The 17,064-nt window shown below is 39.1% G+C and overlaps 1 protein-coding gene across 1 annotated transcript; it reads left to right on the forward strand.

The window, feature by feature from the left end:
* The first annotated feature begins 4,680 nt into the window (after window positions 1-4,680).
* Window positions 4,681-6,585, forward strand: LOC114706228 (olfactory receptor 13H1-like). Its single transcript, XM_028888571.1, has 2 exons — window positions 4,681-4,731; window positions 5,632-6,585. The coding sequence occupies exons 1-2, from the start codon at window positions 4,681-4,683 to the stop codon at window positions 6,583-6,585; spliced, it is 1,005 nt and encodes a 334-aa protein (XP_028744404.1).
* Window positions 6,586-17,064: the final 10,479 nt, after the last annotated feature.

Consider the following 17,064-nt stretch of genomic DNA (forward strand, 5'->3'; position numbering starts at 1 on the left):
AAACAATACCCTTTACAATAGCCACAAATAACCTAAAATATCTTGGGGTAACTCTAACCAAACAAGTGAAAGACCTATATGACAATAACTTTAAGTCTTTGAAGGAAGAAATTGAAGAAAATATCAGAAAATGAAAGATCTCCCATGCTCTTGGATAGGTAGGATTAACATAGTAAAACTGGTAATCTTACCAAAAGCATTTTATGGATTAGGTGCAATCCCCATCAAAATCCCAAAGCAATTCTTCACAGACCCGGAAAGAATAACACTCAACTTCATATGGAAAAACAAAAACCCAAGGATAGCCAAAACAATCCTATACAATAAAAGAACTTCCAGAGGCATCACCATTCCTGACTTCAAGCTCTACTGTAGAGCTATAGTAGTAAAAAAAAACCCAGCTTGGTATTGACATAAAAACAGATATGTGGATCAATGGAATCAAATTGAAGAGCCTGACATTAATTCACATACCTATGAACACCCGATTTTTGACAAAGAAGCCCAAACTGTACAATGGAAAAAAGAAAGCATCTTCAACAAATGGTGCTGGCATAACTGGATGTCTACATGTAGAAGAATGCAAATAGATCCATATCTATTGCCATGCACAAAACTCAAGTCCAAATGGATCAAAGACCTCAACATAAATCCAGTTACACTGAACTTGATAGAAGAGAAAGTAGGAAGTAGTTTTGAATGCATTGGCACAGGAGACCACTTCCTAAATATAACACCAGTAGCACAGACACTGAGAGAAACAATCAATCAATGGGACCTCCTGAAACTGAGAAGCCTTTGTAGAGCAAAGGACATGGTCAACAAGACAAAGCTACAGCCTACAGAATGGGAAAAGATCTTTACCAACCCCACATCTGACAGAGGGTTGCTCTCCAAAATATATAAAGAATTCAAGAAACTAGACATCAAATATCAAATAATCCAATTAAAAATGGGGCACAGATCTAAACAGAACAACAGAAGAATCTCAAATGGTAAAAAGACATTTAAGGAAGTGTTCACATCCTTAGCTCTCAGGGAAATGCAAATCAAAATGACTCTGAGATATCATCTTACACCTGCCAGAATGGCTAAGATCAAAAACACTGATGACAGCTTATATTGAAGAGAATATGGAGCAAGGGGAACACTCCTCTACTGTTGGTGGGAATGCAAACTTGTACAGTCACTCTGGAAATCAGTATGGAGGTATCTCAGTAAATTGGGAATCAGTCTCCCTCAAGATGAAGCAATATCACTCTTGGGCATGTACTCAAAAGATGCTCAGCCACACCACAAGGACATTTTTCTCAACTATATTCATAGAAGCATTATTAGTAATAGCTAGAACCTGGAAACAACCTAGATGCCCCTCAACCAAAGAATGCATAAAGAAAATGTGGTACATTTTCACAATGAGTATTACCCAATGGTAAAAAAAAACAATGACATCATGAAATTTGTAGGCAAATAGATGGAACTAGAAAAAATCGTTCTGAATGAGGTAACCCAGACTGAGAAAGACAAACACAGTATGTACTCACTCATAAGTGAATATTAGATGCAAAGCAAAGGATAACCAGACAATATTCCATCCCCCCCAGAAGCTTGGTAAAGAGGAGAACCTGTGGTGATATTGTGTCCCCCAAAATAGTGTGCACCCTAATAAACTTATCTGGGGTCAGAGAACAGAACATCCACTAGATATAGAGGCCAGAAAATGGTAGCACACATGCCTTTAATCCTAGCATTCTGAAGGCAGAGATCTGTGTGGATCTCTGTGAGTTCAAAGCCACACTGGAAATAGCCAGGCATGCTGACACACACCTTTAATCCCAGGAAGTGATAGCAGGAAGCAGAAAGGTATATAAGACATGAAAATCAGGATGCCTGGTTAAGTTCTTAGGCTTTTAGCAGCAGTTCAGCTGAGATCCATTTGGATGAGGACTCAGAGGCTTCTAGTCTGAGGAAACAGGATCAGCTGAGGAATTGGCAAGGTGAGGTGGCTGTGGCTTGTTCTGCTTCTCTGATCTTTCAGCGTTCACCCCAATACCTGGCTCCGGGTTTGTTTTTATTAATAAGACCTTTTAAGATTTGTGCTACAAGGATACCCTAAGAGGGACACATATGGATTACCCCAGAAAGGGCAAAGGTTTAAGATCTCCTGGGTAAACTGGGAGGGGAGAGTAAAGAGGAGGGAATAGATGGTGGGAACATGAATGTTCAAGATGGCCAAGTTGGGGGAGGGATGAAGAGGTAGAGCAATGAAAAAGATATCTTGACAGAGTGAACCATTAATGGGTTAGGGAGAAATCTGGAGCTAGAGAAATCCACAGGAACCCACAAGAATGTCCCCAGTTAAGACTCCTAGCAATAGTGGAGAGGGTGCGTGAACTAGCCTTCCCCTGTACTCGGATTGGTGACTACCTTAATTGTCACCATAGAATCTATATCCAGTGACTGATGGAAGCAGATGCAGAGACCCACAGCCAAGCACTTGGCCAAGCTCCTGGAGTTTAGTTGAAGAGAGGGAGGAGGAATTATAAGGAGCAAGGGGGGTTAAGATCATCATGGGATAAACCACAGAGATAGCTGACCCAAGCTAGTGGGAGCTCATGGACTCTGGACTGACAGTTGGGGAGCCTGCATGGGACCAAACTAAGCCCTCTGAATGTGGGTGAAAGTTGCATGGCTTGATGTGTTTGTGGGTCCCCTGGCAATGGGACCAGTGTTTATCCTGGATACATGCACTGGCTTTTTAGAGCCCATTTCCTATCCTGTGATGCAGGGGGAAGGGGCTTGGTCCTGCCCCAACTTGGTATGGCAGCCTGTGTTGACTAACCAAGTGAGACCTTACCCCCAGTGAAGAGGGGATTGGGGTGGGACAGAGGAGGTGAGGGGGAGCAGTAGAATGGGAAGGAGGGGGAACTGGGGTTGGTATGTAAAATGAAAAAATTTTTAAATAAAAATAAATTTTAAAAATTAGAAAATGAGTTTATTCTGCTTACACTTCCATAACACTGTTCATCATCAAAGGAAATTAGGACAGGAACTCAAAACCTATCCTGTCCTGGAGGCAAGAGCTGATGCAGAGGCTATGGAAGGTAGCTGCTTACTGGCTTGCTCAGCTTGCTTTCTTATAGAACCCAGGACCAGCAGCCCAAGAATGGCACCATCCACCATGGGCTGGACCCTCTCCCATCAATCACTAATTAAGAAGATGCCTTATAGCCAGATATTATGAAGGCATTTTCTCAGTTAAGTTTCCCTCCTTTCATATACCTCTAGTTTGTGTGTTAAGTTGACATAAGGTTAGGCAGCACAGATTCCAAGTGTAGAAATCCCATGTGCTGGGCTGTGATATTGCTGTATGAACTTGTAATTCTTTGGCTCAGAGAGTCCTTCTCTTTATCTCACCATGGAACACATTTACTACCATAGCTGCCCAAAGAGGCTACCCACAACTTCAGTATTATAGCTGGCATACACTTCTAAATGTTTCTCCTAAGGCTCTTTTTGCCAAGATCTTTATGTACTATCTAAATCTTGCTCTGCCTGATAAGGCCAACAGAGTTAACTGCTAAGCCAACTCTTCCTCCCCTTAACTTAATTGGAAAGTCATGATTTTGTTCCAGTGTCACACTTTGAGTCATAAGGCTAGGAAGTATTTCTTCCTAATATTCTTCCAGATATTGTTGATCAGTTGCACCAAGACAACTGGACTTTCATATTACCTAGCCTGGTTTCACTGTAGCCCTGAATTTTAAGCAATGAAGTTTACATGATGGAAGGGAGATAAGTAACTTGATTTTAAATTGTTTTCTTTCCACACCCCAAGTCTCTGAAGTTTTTAGCAAGCTTGTGTCTAGGGAGATGTCCCTTTTGCCTGTCCCAGGTGGACCTCAGAATCTTGGGAACAACTCATTGGGAAATATTAATAGTTATGGAGATAGTGAGATTTGGCCAATGCCCCTGGGGAAGAAGAAATACTCATCTGTATTTCCATGTTCATTTTCTACTACACTGCCTACATAGACAATTATCTTCCAGGAGAACTGGAAGTCCATACTTTAGGTAAGCAAAGACTTCATGGCTCTCTAAAACACTGTTGAATTTGGGAAAACCATGCTATGATTTGACAAGGAAAAGGTTACACACAGTTCTGTGTGAGGTTGGAAATGACAACAAGAAATGACCACCTTCCAAAATGACTGATGTATTCTCAACTGAAGACTATGGCAGCAACGTTTTCATCAGGAGCTCACCTTGCAATATTTCTGCCAGTGATCTTTGACTGGTTGAATGGTCTTAGTGCTATTTAAAATCAGCTGTGCACACTGCTAATGGTAAACAAGTACTTTCTGAGGAATACTAATGCAGGGGTAGTCTTAAATTGTGCGTATTTGTAGTAAGCAAGAAATTATATCTTTGCCACTAAACAAATTCAAATATAATCTTTCAATGCCTGTGTGTAAACAGTTTTCCAAAATTCTTTAGAGAGGAGATAAATAAAGATATTGAGGTCTACTATTCTAGTGGCAGATGCTTTGGCAGGTGATATGGAGCACTGCAAATGGTTATTATAATTACTTCTTGGAATGTGTTACAGGAAATTCACCTTATCTATACCCACTGTGCACCCCTGTTTTGTTCATACCATTTTCTAAGTTCTGGGGAAAGATGGACACTTTTTCCAGGACCTATCACTACTCAAAGCATCCAAGCCATAAGGTGGGAAAGCAGTTGGAGAAATGTGAGGAGTCATATGACAGAGATTTGACTCATCAGTCACGAGGCAGCAAGGAGGACCTCTTTCCTTGACAAAAGCTGTTCAAAGACTTTGGGGCACTGAAAATGTAAGGGATCAGGACCGTTTCTCTGGGACTGAGGTGAGTACTTTTCTCACTAATTCTTATCTTGAAAGCCCACAATTATTAGGCATATGAAAAGCTGCCTACGTCTGTTTAGTCTGTCATTGCTGCTTCAGGATAAAAGCTAAAAATGATCAAAATCTCAGATCTCATCATTTTGATGCAATGAAGATCAGTCTATGTTTTGTCAACTAGAAAGAATATTTGGTCGGTTTTCCCAGCCTGTCAGCACCATCCACTTTCCCACATATAGGCACCCTGAAAGTAGCAGATGCATCCAGCATGTCAGGCCTTCAATTTAGGGTCCTGTTTAGGGTCCTTTCCCTAAATAGCCTTACTCACCAATCTTCCATTTTTCTTTTGTCTCTTCTCTATCCTGTGCTGCCACAGCATCATCTTTTGGTGCCTGAGTGATTGGATCAGTTGGTTTCCATCTGTGCTTAGGCCTCATTTAGCTTAGAATGGAAACTCATGGGAAGCTTGTTGTCCAGAAGGCTCAATGGATCATCTAGTATTTCTTCATTAAATACTTGTCTCCACACAAGTCTGAGAATCTTGATCATTTTCACTAAAGTTTGTTTTTTTGCTTTTCTATCAATGATAGGAGTGTGCTACTGAAACTTTTGTCAGTTTAGGGGCTTAAAACTTTAGAGATGAACTTGTGCCAAGGGTTGCTATGCTTTTACCAACGTGGCAATATAATAAATGCATCCCCTGTTGACAAAGAGCTGATTCTTCTGTTTTCTGTCCACTCCTGTAGCTGTGGATAAAGGAAATGAATTACCAGGAAATGGAAAACTATACCAGAGTGACTGAATTCATTCTTGTGGGACTTTCTAGGCATCCCACATCTCAGAGTGTTGTTTTCTGGACATTGATGTTTCTTTACATAGCCACTTTGGCAGGAAACAGTTTGATTATTTTCCTAGTAGGAGGCAACTCTCAACTGCACACTCCAATGTATTTCTTTCTTGGTAACTTGTCTTTACTGGATCTTCTGTTTTCCACCAGTGCTGTACCCCTAATCATGGTGAATTCACTGTACAACTTTTCCACTATCTCCTACAGCTCCTGTTTCACCCAGCTAGCTATCAGGGCCTTCTTGGCACTAACTGAATGTTTTCTGCTTGCCATTATGGCTTATGACAGACTTGTGGCTATTTCAAATCCACTCAGGTATAACTTGGTCATGTCTTCTCAAGTATGTATTTTCATGGCTTTGGTTGCCTGGATGGCAGCCCTCCTTCTCACTGTTCTGCCCATTCTACTCTTTCCAATCAGTTTCTGTGGGCATAATGCAGTCAATCATTTCTCTTGTGAGGTTCAAGCCATCTTCAAATTGCTCTGTTCTAATACCATTTCTTTAGAAATTATGATGATGGCATGTGCTGTCATTTCAATGCCAGTACCTTTAATTTTTATTCTTATCTCTTATCTTTGTATCCTCAAGGCTGTTTTAAGAATTCACCCAACTGAGGCCAGGCTTAAAGCCTTTTCTACATGTGGCTCTCACTTGATTGTGGTTACTATATACTTTGGGACACTTATATGTATTTATGTGAGACCACAAAGCAAAACATCCCACAATGGGGACAAAATTGTCTCAATATTTTATGCAGCAGTGACCCCAATGCTAAATCCACTCATCTATACCCTAAGAAATAAGGATGTGAAAGCTGCTCTCAGGAGGGTAACTTGTAGGGTCAAGTCCTAATGCCTCAAGCACACAACAACATCCTGGATTGGCTTTAGTTTTTCTGGTAACATCACATCTATGATTGTCACTTCAGAAATGGGAAAGGGCTTACAAAACTTTTGAAGTCACACAATAACAGGAATTTTATGACAGAAGTATAAAACTGCTTTATGCTGCATGCATCCTAAGCAAAATTAAAATGCAAGCTCCACATGAGGAGCAAAGTTTACAAGTTCATGACAGAAAATGATCAATGGTCTTTATAGATGAACCTCATGAAATTAAGACAGATAATAAATATTTTAGTCGGAAAATGGTCAAAAAGTACAAACACTCAATTCTGTAAAGAAGAAATAAGCATTTGCAGTTTAGCAACAATAGATGATACTTTTTGCTTATATTAACAAAATGAAAACATTTAGTGTTGATGAGGGTTTAAGGAAATGTCATTCAAGGTGGAATACAAACTTGAACAACCTTTAGGGGGACAATTTTAGTAACAAGGAAAAACAACCATTTAGGTGACCTATTTGGGATATGGCCCCCATATGGCAACTGTCTTTTTAACTGGCTGCTTAGAGAGCACTGTGGAATACCAAGCCTGGTAGTTCTATAATATCCAACCTGGAACAAGCTGTCACTCACCATGCCCCTTGATTCTTATCAACCTCGGAAAAGCTTGAGACAAAGGGTTGTTTCTCACAAAAGTTAATTCTAGCACCTCTGCTCCTTTAGTAAGAAAGGTGCAGAGAGGTGATTTATCCAAATGGAATTTCTCTTTTCCCTTATAGTGAAGCTTTTTCATAACTGTGAACTTTGCTCATCAATTCCAGGAAAATAGGGAAAAACTATTTGTTATCTTATATCATCATGCTACTTAAATGAATCTATACAACAGAAGTACTTATCTATGTATGTAACATGTATGTGCAAAATGCTTGTCAAAACACTCTTTAGACTTGTGAAAGTTTTTGAATAAAGGCCCTCAGTGCCCTTTAGAGTAATGTCTAAATAAATTACAGTACATCTATTCTACAGAACATCACATAGCTAGAATGGCCATACTTACATGAGTCTCTTATTCTGGGGCAAGAAGGCAACCTGGATATTGAAGATGTTCTTTTGTAATTATGGTAGAAGTAAGTGTGAGTGAGATAACTGTGATGCCTCTTAGAGCTGGGGATGAAATTAGCATGCTGTTACTTTGCCCACATTGCATTAGGTTGTGGTAGTCATATGATTAAGTCAATGTCAGTGGGATAAGAAAGTGTATATTTTGTCAATAGAGGGGAAATTTTCAACATCATAGGGCTGAGGACATAGATGAAAGGAAGGATTAAGAATTAAGAAAAATATTATATTATACCACAAACTACTTTACAAGCATTTTCAAGAATATGTAATGCAATGTACTCACATTACCTTCATAGCCCAGAATTAAACATCCTATGGTGTGAACCTCTGGTTATTTACTCAACCCATGAACTAGAATGCAGAAAACAGTCAGGTTGCATTGAGTAGGTGTGATTGAAGGTCTAGGGGTGTGATAAACATGTTCTCGGTTAATAAATTGTGTTTTAAGGAGGACAGAGAAATGTAGTGAAAGAATGAAAGTAACAAATATTATGATAAGAATATAAATGTCTTTTAAAGATAGAGGCTCACTGTTTAGTCCTGGCTGTCCTGGACTCACTATGTAGACCAGAGTGGCCATGAGCTCACAGAGATCTACTTGCCTCTACCTCCTGAGTTCTGGGATTAAAGGTGTGTGCCACCATACTCTGCTTTGAGTGACAGCTAGCAATGTCTACACAACCCTCCTGAAAGTTTCTCACTTGTTGAGGAATGTTTTTTAAATATTCTCATTTATTTGTTTTCCCTTTCAATTAATAACTGCTATTTGTATTTCTTATGCTTTCTTTAGGTTTATTTTATACATATTCTATTAATTTCTCAAGTCAAATATGCTTTATTTTCATTAAAATATTTTTAGATCTCTGAAATATTTTCATTATGAAAAACAATAGTTTTATAGAGGAGTTGCAAAGACAGTACCGATGATTTTTGTACACCTTTCAAACAGCTTTCATTAAAGTTACTGTCTGACAAAGACATGGCACACTCAAAGCCAAGAAGTTAACATTGAGTTAGTATAATTAGCCAAGCTGTGTATTTTATCAGATATTTCCCACGTTTCCAAAATGTCTCTTTCTATCCTCCAATCTAATCTAGGGTCTGTCTTCTCTGAGCTGTGATAGTTTCTTATTCTTTCTTTGTCTTTCATGACCTTGCCCTTTTTTGTGGTGCTAGTAGTTGAACCAAGGACCTCACAAATGCTGGATATGTGCTCTATCACTGAGCCATATTCCTACCTACCCTGAAACTTTTGAAGAGCTCTAGGGAGGCATTTGTAAAATATGCCCTGATTTGGGTTTGTCCTGTGTTTTTCACATGATTAGAGCTGGGTTCTGGAGTTTGAGAAAGCTCATCATGGGGACGGCTCATCACCAACATAAGGGAACATCATCTCAACATTGCTTAAGCCAGCTTTGATCATTTGATTTGAGTGGTAGTTCCCAAGTTTATCCAACTAAAGAGTTACTGTTTTCCCTTTCAATAAATTCTTACTTGTTTTATAATTCTTTAGACAACAACATCTCATATATTCCAGGCTGGCCTCAAACTCTCCTATGTAAATGAGGATGATGACCTTGAGTTCATTTAAATAAATTTTAAAAGGGAATATTAAGTCTAGCTCAGCCTCAAATGGAGAAATATTAAGCTCTATCTTCTGGGGATGGTTAATAAACATTTTATTGATAATATTTGATTCTATGAAACTTCACATTCCTCAAAGTTTCAATTTATTTATTTTAACATGCACTGAAATATCACACTAACAGCAGTGATTAGTTTGGTGTCTAATGGTGATTTGGTGTTTCCCCCATCTATTGTTTCATTGGTTTTTATTTTATTTTATTTTGGGAGTGGGTGAAACATGGTTTCTCTATCTAGCAAAGGCTGATCTCATACCTGATGCAAGTCTCCTACTTTAGCCTCCCCAGTGCTGGGATTATAGGTATGCATCACTATGTCTGGCTCAATATTTTAAATTTAAAACTACATTTTTCTCTGAGGGCTAGTGCCAGTGCCTTCCATAGGTTTTAGTATGTAATAATTTTGTTGTCATTCAGTCAGACTACCTGAAGCAAAGCACTCTTGGTTTAGTGAGAGACACCACCTAAATAAATAAGCAGAGAGCAATTGAAGAGGATACCCAACATCATCTTCTGGCCTTTTCATGTACACACACACACACACACACACACACACACACACACACACACACAGAGAGAGAGAGAGAGAGAGAGAGAAGAGAGAGAGAGAGAGAGAGAGAGAGAGGAGCATGTGCCCTCTCACACAGACACATATATGCACATAAAGTACACTGCATATAAAAACAAAAAGAAAAAATTCATAATCTGTATCGTTATTAGCTCTGTTTACTATTGATGTTATTTAAGGGTACATTTTAGAGTTCCAAAGATATATGTATTCAACCTTAAATTATTATTTTAAAAGTTTGCTTTGTTTAAAGTTTGTTTTGGGGCTGGTGAATTGGCTTAATGGGTAAAATCACTTGCTGCCAAGCCTAACAATCTGAATGTGATCACTCAGACCCACATGGTGGAAGGAAGGAGAGAACTGACTCTCTTAGGTTGTCCTCTGACTTCCACATCTCACAGACAGACAGAGACACACAAAAAATGAATAGATTTGCATTTCACTGTATAGAAATTGAAGAATGCAGTTTATGATATGGGTTTTGACATTTTATTTTTCTTGTATGCCTATAAGTGCTTTGCCTGCATGTGTATAAATGCACCATATGAGTGAAGTGCCCAAGAAAGGCCAGAAGACGGCATTGGGATCACCTTAGAATTGGAGTTACAAAAGTTGTTAGCCACCATATGGGTGCTGGGATTTAGACCTTAGTCCACTTTAAGAGGAAGTACTCATAAACTCTGAGCCATTTTTATAGCTTCATAATATTTACTTTTTTGAGGTTTATAAAAACTTTATTTGAAAGCAAGTTTTGGGTCAATTTTTATAACATTTCTATGTATGAATAGAAAAAACCCGTAATCTTTAAGTAGTAAGACAGGGCTTTTATGTGTTTTTTATATTGATCTAAGTTTGTTCAAATATTCTATATCCTTACCAGTAATTTGTGATCTGTCATTTTTTGGTTGAAGTGACTTAAAATTTTGTTTTAGTATTATATATTTGCTAGTTTCTTCCTATAATTATGTCAGCTTTTGCCTTATACATTTTAAATCTATGAAATTTTATGTATATAAATTTATGAGTTTATATTTCTTAGTGGATTACTGTTATTCAGTGTTTCTAATTCCTTATTTGTGGTGATATTTTATTTGTGCTGAAATGTAGTGATATTTTATTTGTGCTTTGATAAATAAAGCTTGCCTGGAGATCACAGGAAAAAGCCCAGCCATTTTAAGTCAACAAAGTCAGGCAGCACACGCCCTTAATCCGATCACTTAGCAGATAGGGTCTCTGTGTGTTCAAGGCCACACTAGGGAAGAGAGCCAAGTGTGGTGACACACGCCTTTAATCCCAGTACCAACCATAGAGATCTGGAGGTCTGTACAGACAGACAGTGACAAGGAAGAGAGGTAGCTGGGCTAAGAGCCAACGAGAGGGCAGAAAAGCAAGGCATATAAAGGCATGGGTAGATGAGAAGTAGTTTGCATTTGGAAGCTGCAGAGTTGGTGAGGTAAGGTTGGTGGCTTTCCTATTTCCCTGCTCTCTAAAGCTTTCACCCCTATATTTGGCTCCATGTTTTTTATTTAATAAGGCCATTTAGAAATTCATCTACACTTGTGTGTGTGTGTGTGTGTGTGTGTGTGTGTGTGTGTGTGTCTGTGTCTGTGTGTCTGTGTGTGTCTTTGGGGGTGCACTTATAGATGTGCATGTACTTCCATGTGTGCATATATGTATAACCTCAGATATCACTCCCCAGGTTTCGTGTATGTGTGTGTGTGTGTGTGTGTGTGTGTGTGTGTGTCTGTGTGTGTGTGTGTGTGTGCGTGTGCACATGCACACATGTGTATGTTTCTGTGTGTCTGTGTGGTGTGTGTTTACCCATGTGTGTAGAGAATAGAGGTTGAGTTCAAGTGTCTTCCTCTAGTGCTCTCTACCTTATTTTTGAGACAGTCTGTCACTAAACAAAGAGCTGGCTGACCAGTAAGCCTCCAGCATCTTCCTGTTTCCATACCGACAGCAATAGGGTTATAGATCCCTTTTGTTATCTGGGGGACCAGCTTTCTGCCGCACAGGGATCTAAAGGAATCCATGGCATCTGTGTGTAATAAGATTTTCTATGTGAGGGGGTTAAGGAAAAAGACACTCACACACGCTCTTGATGGTTCCCTTCAGACCTTTCCTTTATTCTTCTTTTGCATTCTCTATTCTGTATTCTTCTGGTGATTTCCTTCTCTCATTCTTGATGTTTTCCTTCTAACTCTATCTTTATTCTTGATGTTTCCCTTCTAGTTCTTTCTAGCTCTCTCATTCTTGATGTTTTCCTTCTAACTCTGTCATTCCTGATCTTTTTCTTCTAATTTATTTAACTCTCCTATTCTTGATGTTTTCCTTCTAGCTCATTTTAATTCTATCTTTATTCTTTCTCTTACAGCTTATATACCCCAGCAAAAATTTTCAGGCAATATAAAATTACAATGTGGTTACATTCTGTTTTTCAAGTGAATGACTACAATGATTAAAAAACAAATAGTACAAAACAGCATGTTTTCTAATATCCCTTACATGATTAAAAATTTTACATATTACAGGTAAAAGACAAATTATCCCAAGAACCCACATACATTCAGACCCGAGCAACTTGTTATAGATTAACCGTGTGATCAAGCAAGGTATTCTTCTCAGTCAGGCCTTTTACTGGCAGGCTGCATTTTGCAGTTACAAAGAACGGGCCAATTACTTTTTTACTTATCTTGAAAGGTAATTGTTTAACTCTTTCACAACTAAGATTTTATTAGTTTAGGAGCAGAGTACACAGACATTTCAATTCTTAAAACATGTACCCAAACTCTAAGAGTCTTACATTGTGTTTACATACCCAAAAGAGCCATATGTTGTTTCTCTTTCAACTTCGTCCAGTGATGTTCCAGCCTAAACTTGGCAAGTTTTCCCTAAGACCTCACATAACAATCAAATGCTTACAATCCTCAATTCCACTGACTCACAATTTTATGCCACATAGAGTACATACTCAAAATTTCAATCTTTCACAGCACGTTATCACAATTAGGAAAATGGACTGCCATGACCAGAGACAGTTCTGACAGGGCAAGGACTGAGGAGTGGTTTTCTAGGATACAGTTCTACTAGAAACACGAGACCAGAAACAACTGAAAATATTCCAGACACAAATGCATACAAATTACCATTTAGTATGCTTTGTGTTGTAGGATATAAAGCTAGCCCCCTCTACGGAATGTTATGGTGACCCCCAAGATAGTCACAGCCTCTCCTGATTCAGTATCCTGCTAATTTCTGGATGTACTGGGAAAAAAAAAAAACAACTAGCAAGTGATTTAACCTTTTAAAAAATCATTTACACTTAAAAAATGGGATGAGGTTGGACTTCCCCCCACCTTTTAAAATGTTTCTAGAGCTACCCTCAAATTTACAAAATAGTTGATAAAGATATTCCTCTGGATTATACAAGAAGGGAAGCGGGGACACTGACAGACATGGATGGTTAGTTGGACTTGACTTCTTTCTCTTCTACTTCAGAGACTGGACTCTGGTTTTCAGTCTCTCCATTTTCTGCAGGCACATTTGTAGTTTGCTGGTCAGCCACCTCAGTTTGTTTGCCCTTTGCTCCCCTCTTCCCTTTTGTTTGCACTTTTTTTGTCTGATTTATCATTTCCTGCAACCATTTTTGGCTTCATGTCCACCTTGGCAGAGGCAGACTTGGCCAAAAGCCACATGGCTCGGGCTCCGCCTTCGCCACTTCACCCTGGCTAACCTTCCTCTTGGGCATCCTGGAGGTGCTGAGTGGGAGGCACTTGTGATGCTGAACCTGTCATGGAGTTTCACTGCTTAGTTTCCACCTCAGAAACTGCTGCAGCCACTGCAACCCGACGAGGGGCCGATGGGCATTGAAAGGTAATCTTATAAGGAATCTTAAAAGAATCACAAACCTAAACTTTTATACATGAAGAAACAATCAGTCAGCTCTACTTTTAAATCTTTAGTGTACATACACACTCGTCAATAGTTTTTTATATTAGGAGATTGAGGGCAAAAATGGGTATAAGGAATTAATCATCCTTTGGTCATCAACCAATCCTAGAAAGAAAAGTACATCAGCTAGTAATAATTGGACTGCTTTGTTCTTGTTCCCTGACCTTAAGGAATTCTGCATTAAACTATGTGCCTCTCTAAAACGTTAGATTATCTTCTTGGGCTTTTTTTTAAACCTCAGAGTTATCTGATGAAAACATCTTAGTCTAACTTTAAGTTATTTTCAAAGCTTTGTATCAGTTATTATGCACTCTGAAACCTGTGAACACATCTCTCAACATTAAGGTTAAAAGAATTTAAGCTAGATGGGCTACTGGGAAACAATTGTTTTTCTTTTTTTGTATTTTTTTTATTCATTTTACATACCAACCACAGATCCCCCTCCCATCCCTCCTCTTGCTCACCCCCTGCCCCTGTCTTCCCACCCCGCCCTCAACACATCCCTCATCCCCTCCTCCAACAGCGTAAGTTCTTCCATGGGGGGACAGCTAAGTCTGGTACATTTATTTGGGGCAGGACCATGCCTCTCCCCACTGTATCAAGGGTGAGCAAGGTGTCTGACCATAGATAATGGGGTCCAGAAAGCCAACTCATGCAGTAGGGATAGACCATGATCACATTGCCCCTCAAACAGACCCAGGTACACAACTGTCTCCCTTATGCAGCAGGTCCAGTCCGGTCCCATGCAGTTTCCACAGCTGTCAGTTCAAAGTTCGTGAGTTCCTTTGAGCTTGGTACAGTTGTCTCTATAGATTTCCCTATCATGATCTTGACCTCCTTTGCTCATACAATCCATCCTCCCTCTCCTCTACTAGATTCCTGGAACTCGGCCTAGTGCTTGGTTGTGGATCTCTGCATCTGTGTCCATCAGTTACTGAATGGAGACTCTACTATGACAGTTAGATTATTCACCAATCTGATTACCAGGGTAAGCCAGTTCAGGCACCCTCTCAAATATTGCTAGTAGTCTAATCTGGGGTCATCCTTGTGGATTCCTGGGAATTTCCCTAGCACCCAGTTTCTCCCTTACCCCATAATGTCTCCCTCTATCAAGATATCTCTTTCATTGCTCTCCCGCTCTGTCCCTTCCCCATCTGGACCAGCCCATTCCCTCATGTTCTCATTCCCTCTCTTCTCCCCTCTATTCTCCACCCCCACATCCCCAGTTTACTCATGGGGATCTCCTCTGTTTCCCTTTCCCAAGATGATCTGTACATCACTCTTAGGGTCCACCTTGTTTCTTAGCATCTCTGGTGCTGTGGGTTGTAGTCTGGTTATCCTTTGCTTTACATCTAGTATCCACTTATGAGTGAGTACATACCATGTTTGTCTTTTTGAGTCTGGGTTATCTCACTCAGGATGATATTTTCTAGTTCCATCCCATTTGCCTGCAAATGTCATTTTTTTACAGCTAAGTAATACTCCATTGCATATATGTACCATATTTTCTTTATCCATTCTTTGGTTGAGTGGCATCCAGGTTGCTTCCAGGTTTTGGTTATTATGAATAATGTTGCAATGAAAATAGGTGAGCAAGAGTCCTTGTAGGATTGAGTATCCCTTGGGTATATGCCCAAGAGTGGTATCATTGGATCTTGATGTAGATTAATTCCCACTTTTCTGTGAAACCACTGATTTCCAAAGAGGCTGTACAAGTTTACACTTCCAGCAACAGTGGAGGAATATTCCCCTTGTTCCAATCCTCTCCAACATAAGCTGTCATCAGTGTTTTTGATCTTAGCCATTCTGACAGGTGTAAGATGGTATCTCAGAGTCATTTTGATTTGCATTTCCCTGATGGCTAAGGATGTTGGGCAATTCCTTAAATGTCATTTGGGATTCTTTCTGTTTTAAATAATCTATTTAGATCTGTAGCCTATTTTTTAATTTGATTGTTTGGTATTTTGATGTCTAGTTTCTTGAATTATTTATATATTTTGGAGATCAGCCCTCTGTCAGATGTGGAGTTGGTAAAGATCTTTTCCCATTCTGTAGGCTGTTGTTTTGTCTTATTTACTGTGTCCTTTGCCTTACAGAAACTTCTCAGTTTCAGGAGATTCCATTTATTAATTTTTGCTCTGTGTCTGCACTACTGATGTTATATTTAGGAAGTTGTCACCTGTGCCAATGTGTTCTAGGCTCCTTCCTACTTTCTCCTCTATCAAGTTCAGTGTAGCTGGATTTATTGTTGAGGTCTTTCTAGTGCTTTCCGTAGGGCTGGATTTGTAGATAGGTATTGTTTAAATCTGGTTTTATCATGGAACATCTTGTTTACTCTATGGCAATTAAGAATTTTGCTGAGTATAATAGTCTCCGTTAGCATCCATGATCTCTTAGTATCTGCATAATGTCTGTCCAGGACCTTCTGGCTTTCAGAGTCTCCATTGAGAAGTCATGTGTTATTCTGATATATCTGCCTTTATATGTTACTTGGCCTTTTTCCATTGCAGCTCTTAATGTTTATTTTTTTTTATTCTGTATGTTTAGTGGTTTGATTATTATGTGGTGAAGGGACTTTTTTTGTTTCCTGTCTATTTGGTGTTCTGTAAGCTTCTTGTATCTTCATAGGCATTTCCTTCTTTAGGTTGGGAAAGTTTTCTTCTATGATTTTGTTGAATATATTCTCTGTGCCTTTGAGCTGATATTCTTCTCCATCTTCTACTTCTATTATTCTTAGGTTTGGTCTTTTCATGGTGTCCTAGATTTCCTGGATGTTTTGTGTTATGACTTTGTTGGCTTTAATGTTTTCTTTGACTGAATCTATTTCCTCTATTGTATCAATGCCAGAGTTTCTCTCTTCCATCTCTTGCATTCTGTTGGTTATGGTTGCATCTGTAGTTCCTGTTTGTTTTCAGATTTTTTCCATTTCCAGCATTCCCACAGTTTGTGTCTTCTTTATTGTCTCTATTTTGGTTTTCAAGTGTTGAAGTGTTTCCTTCACCTGTCTGATTGCTTTTTCTTTGTTTTCTTGACTTTCTTTAAGGGATTTATTGATTTCTTCCAATTTTTGTTTGTCTTTTCCTCAATTTTTAAGGGAGTTTTTCATTTCTTCTTTAAATGCCTCTATCATCTCCTAAAGTCATTTTTATGGTCACTTTCTTCTGCTTCTTCTACATTGGCATGTTTAGGTCTTGCTGATGT

Source organism: Peromyscus leucopus, chromosome X (assembly GCF_004664715.2).
Source record: "Peromyscus leucopus breed LL Stock chromosome X, UCI_PerLeu_2.1, whole genome shotgun sequence".
In the NCBI taxonomy this organism is placed as follows: domain Eukaryota; kingdom Metazoa; phylum Chordata; class Mammalia; order Rodentia; family Cricetidae; genus Peromyscus; species Peromyscus leucopus.

Excerpts from the sequence above, each read along its gene's own strand:
- LOC114706228 (XM_028888571.1), top strand. The coding sequence starts at position 4,681 with ATGGACACTTTTTCCAGGACCTATCACTACTCAAAGCATCCAAGCCAT. Across the intron at positions 4,732-5,631 it reads CAAAGCATCCAAGCCATAAG|CTGTGGATAAAGGAAATGAA; the intron begins GTGGGAAAGCAG and ends CCACTCCTGTAG.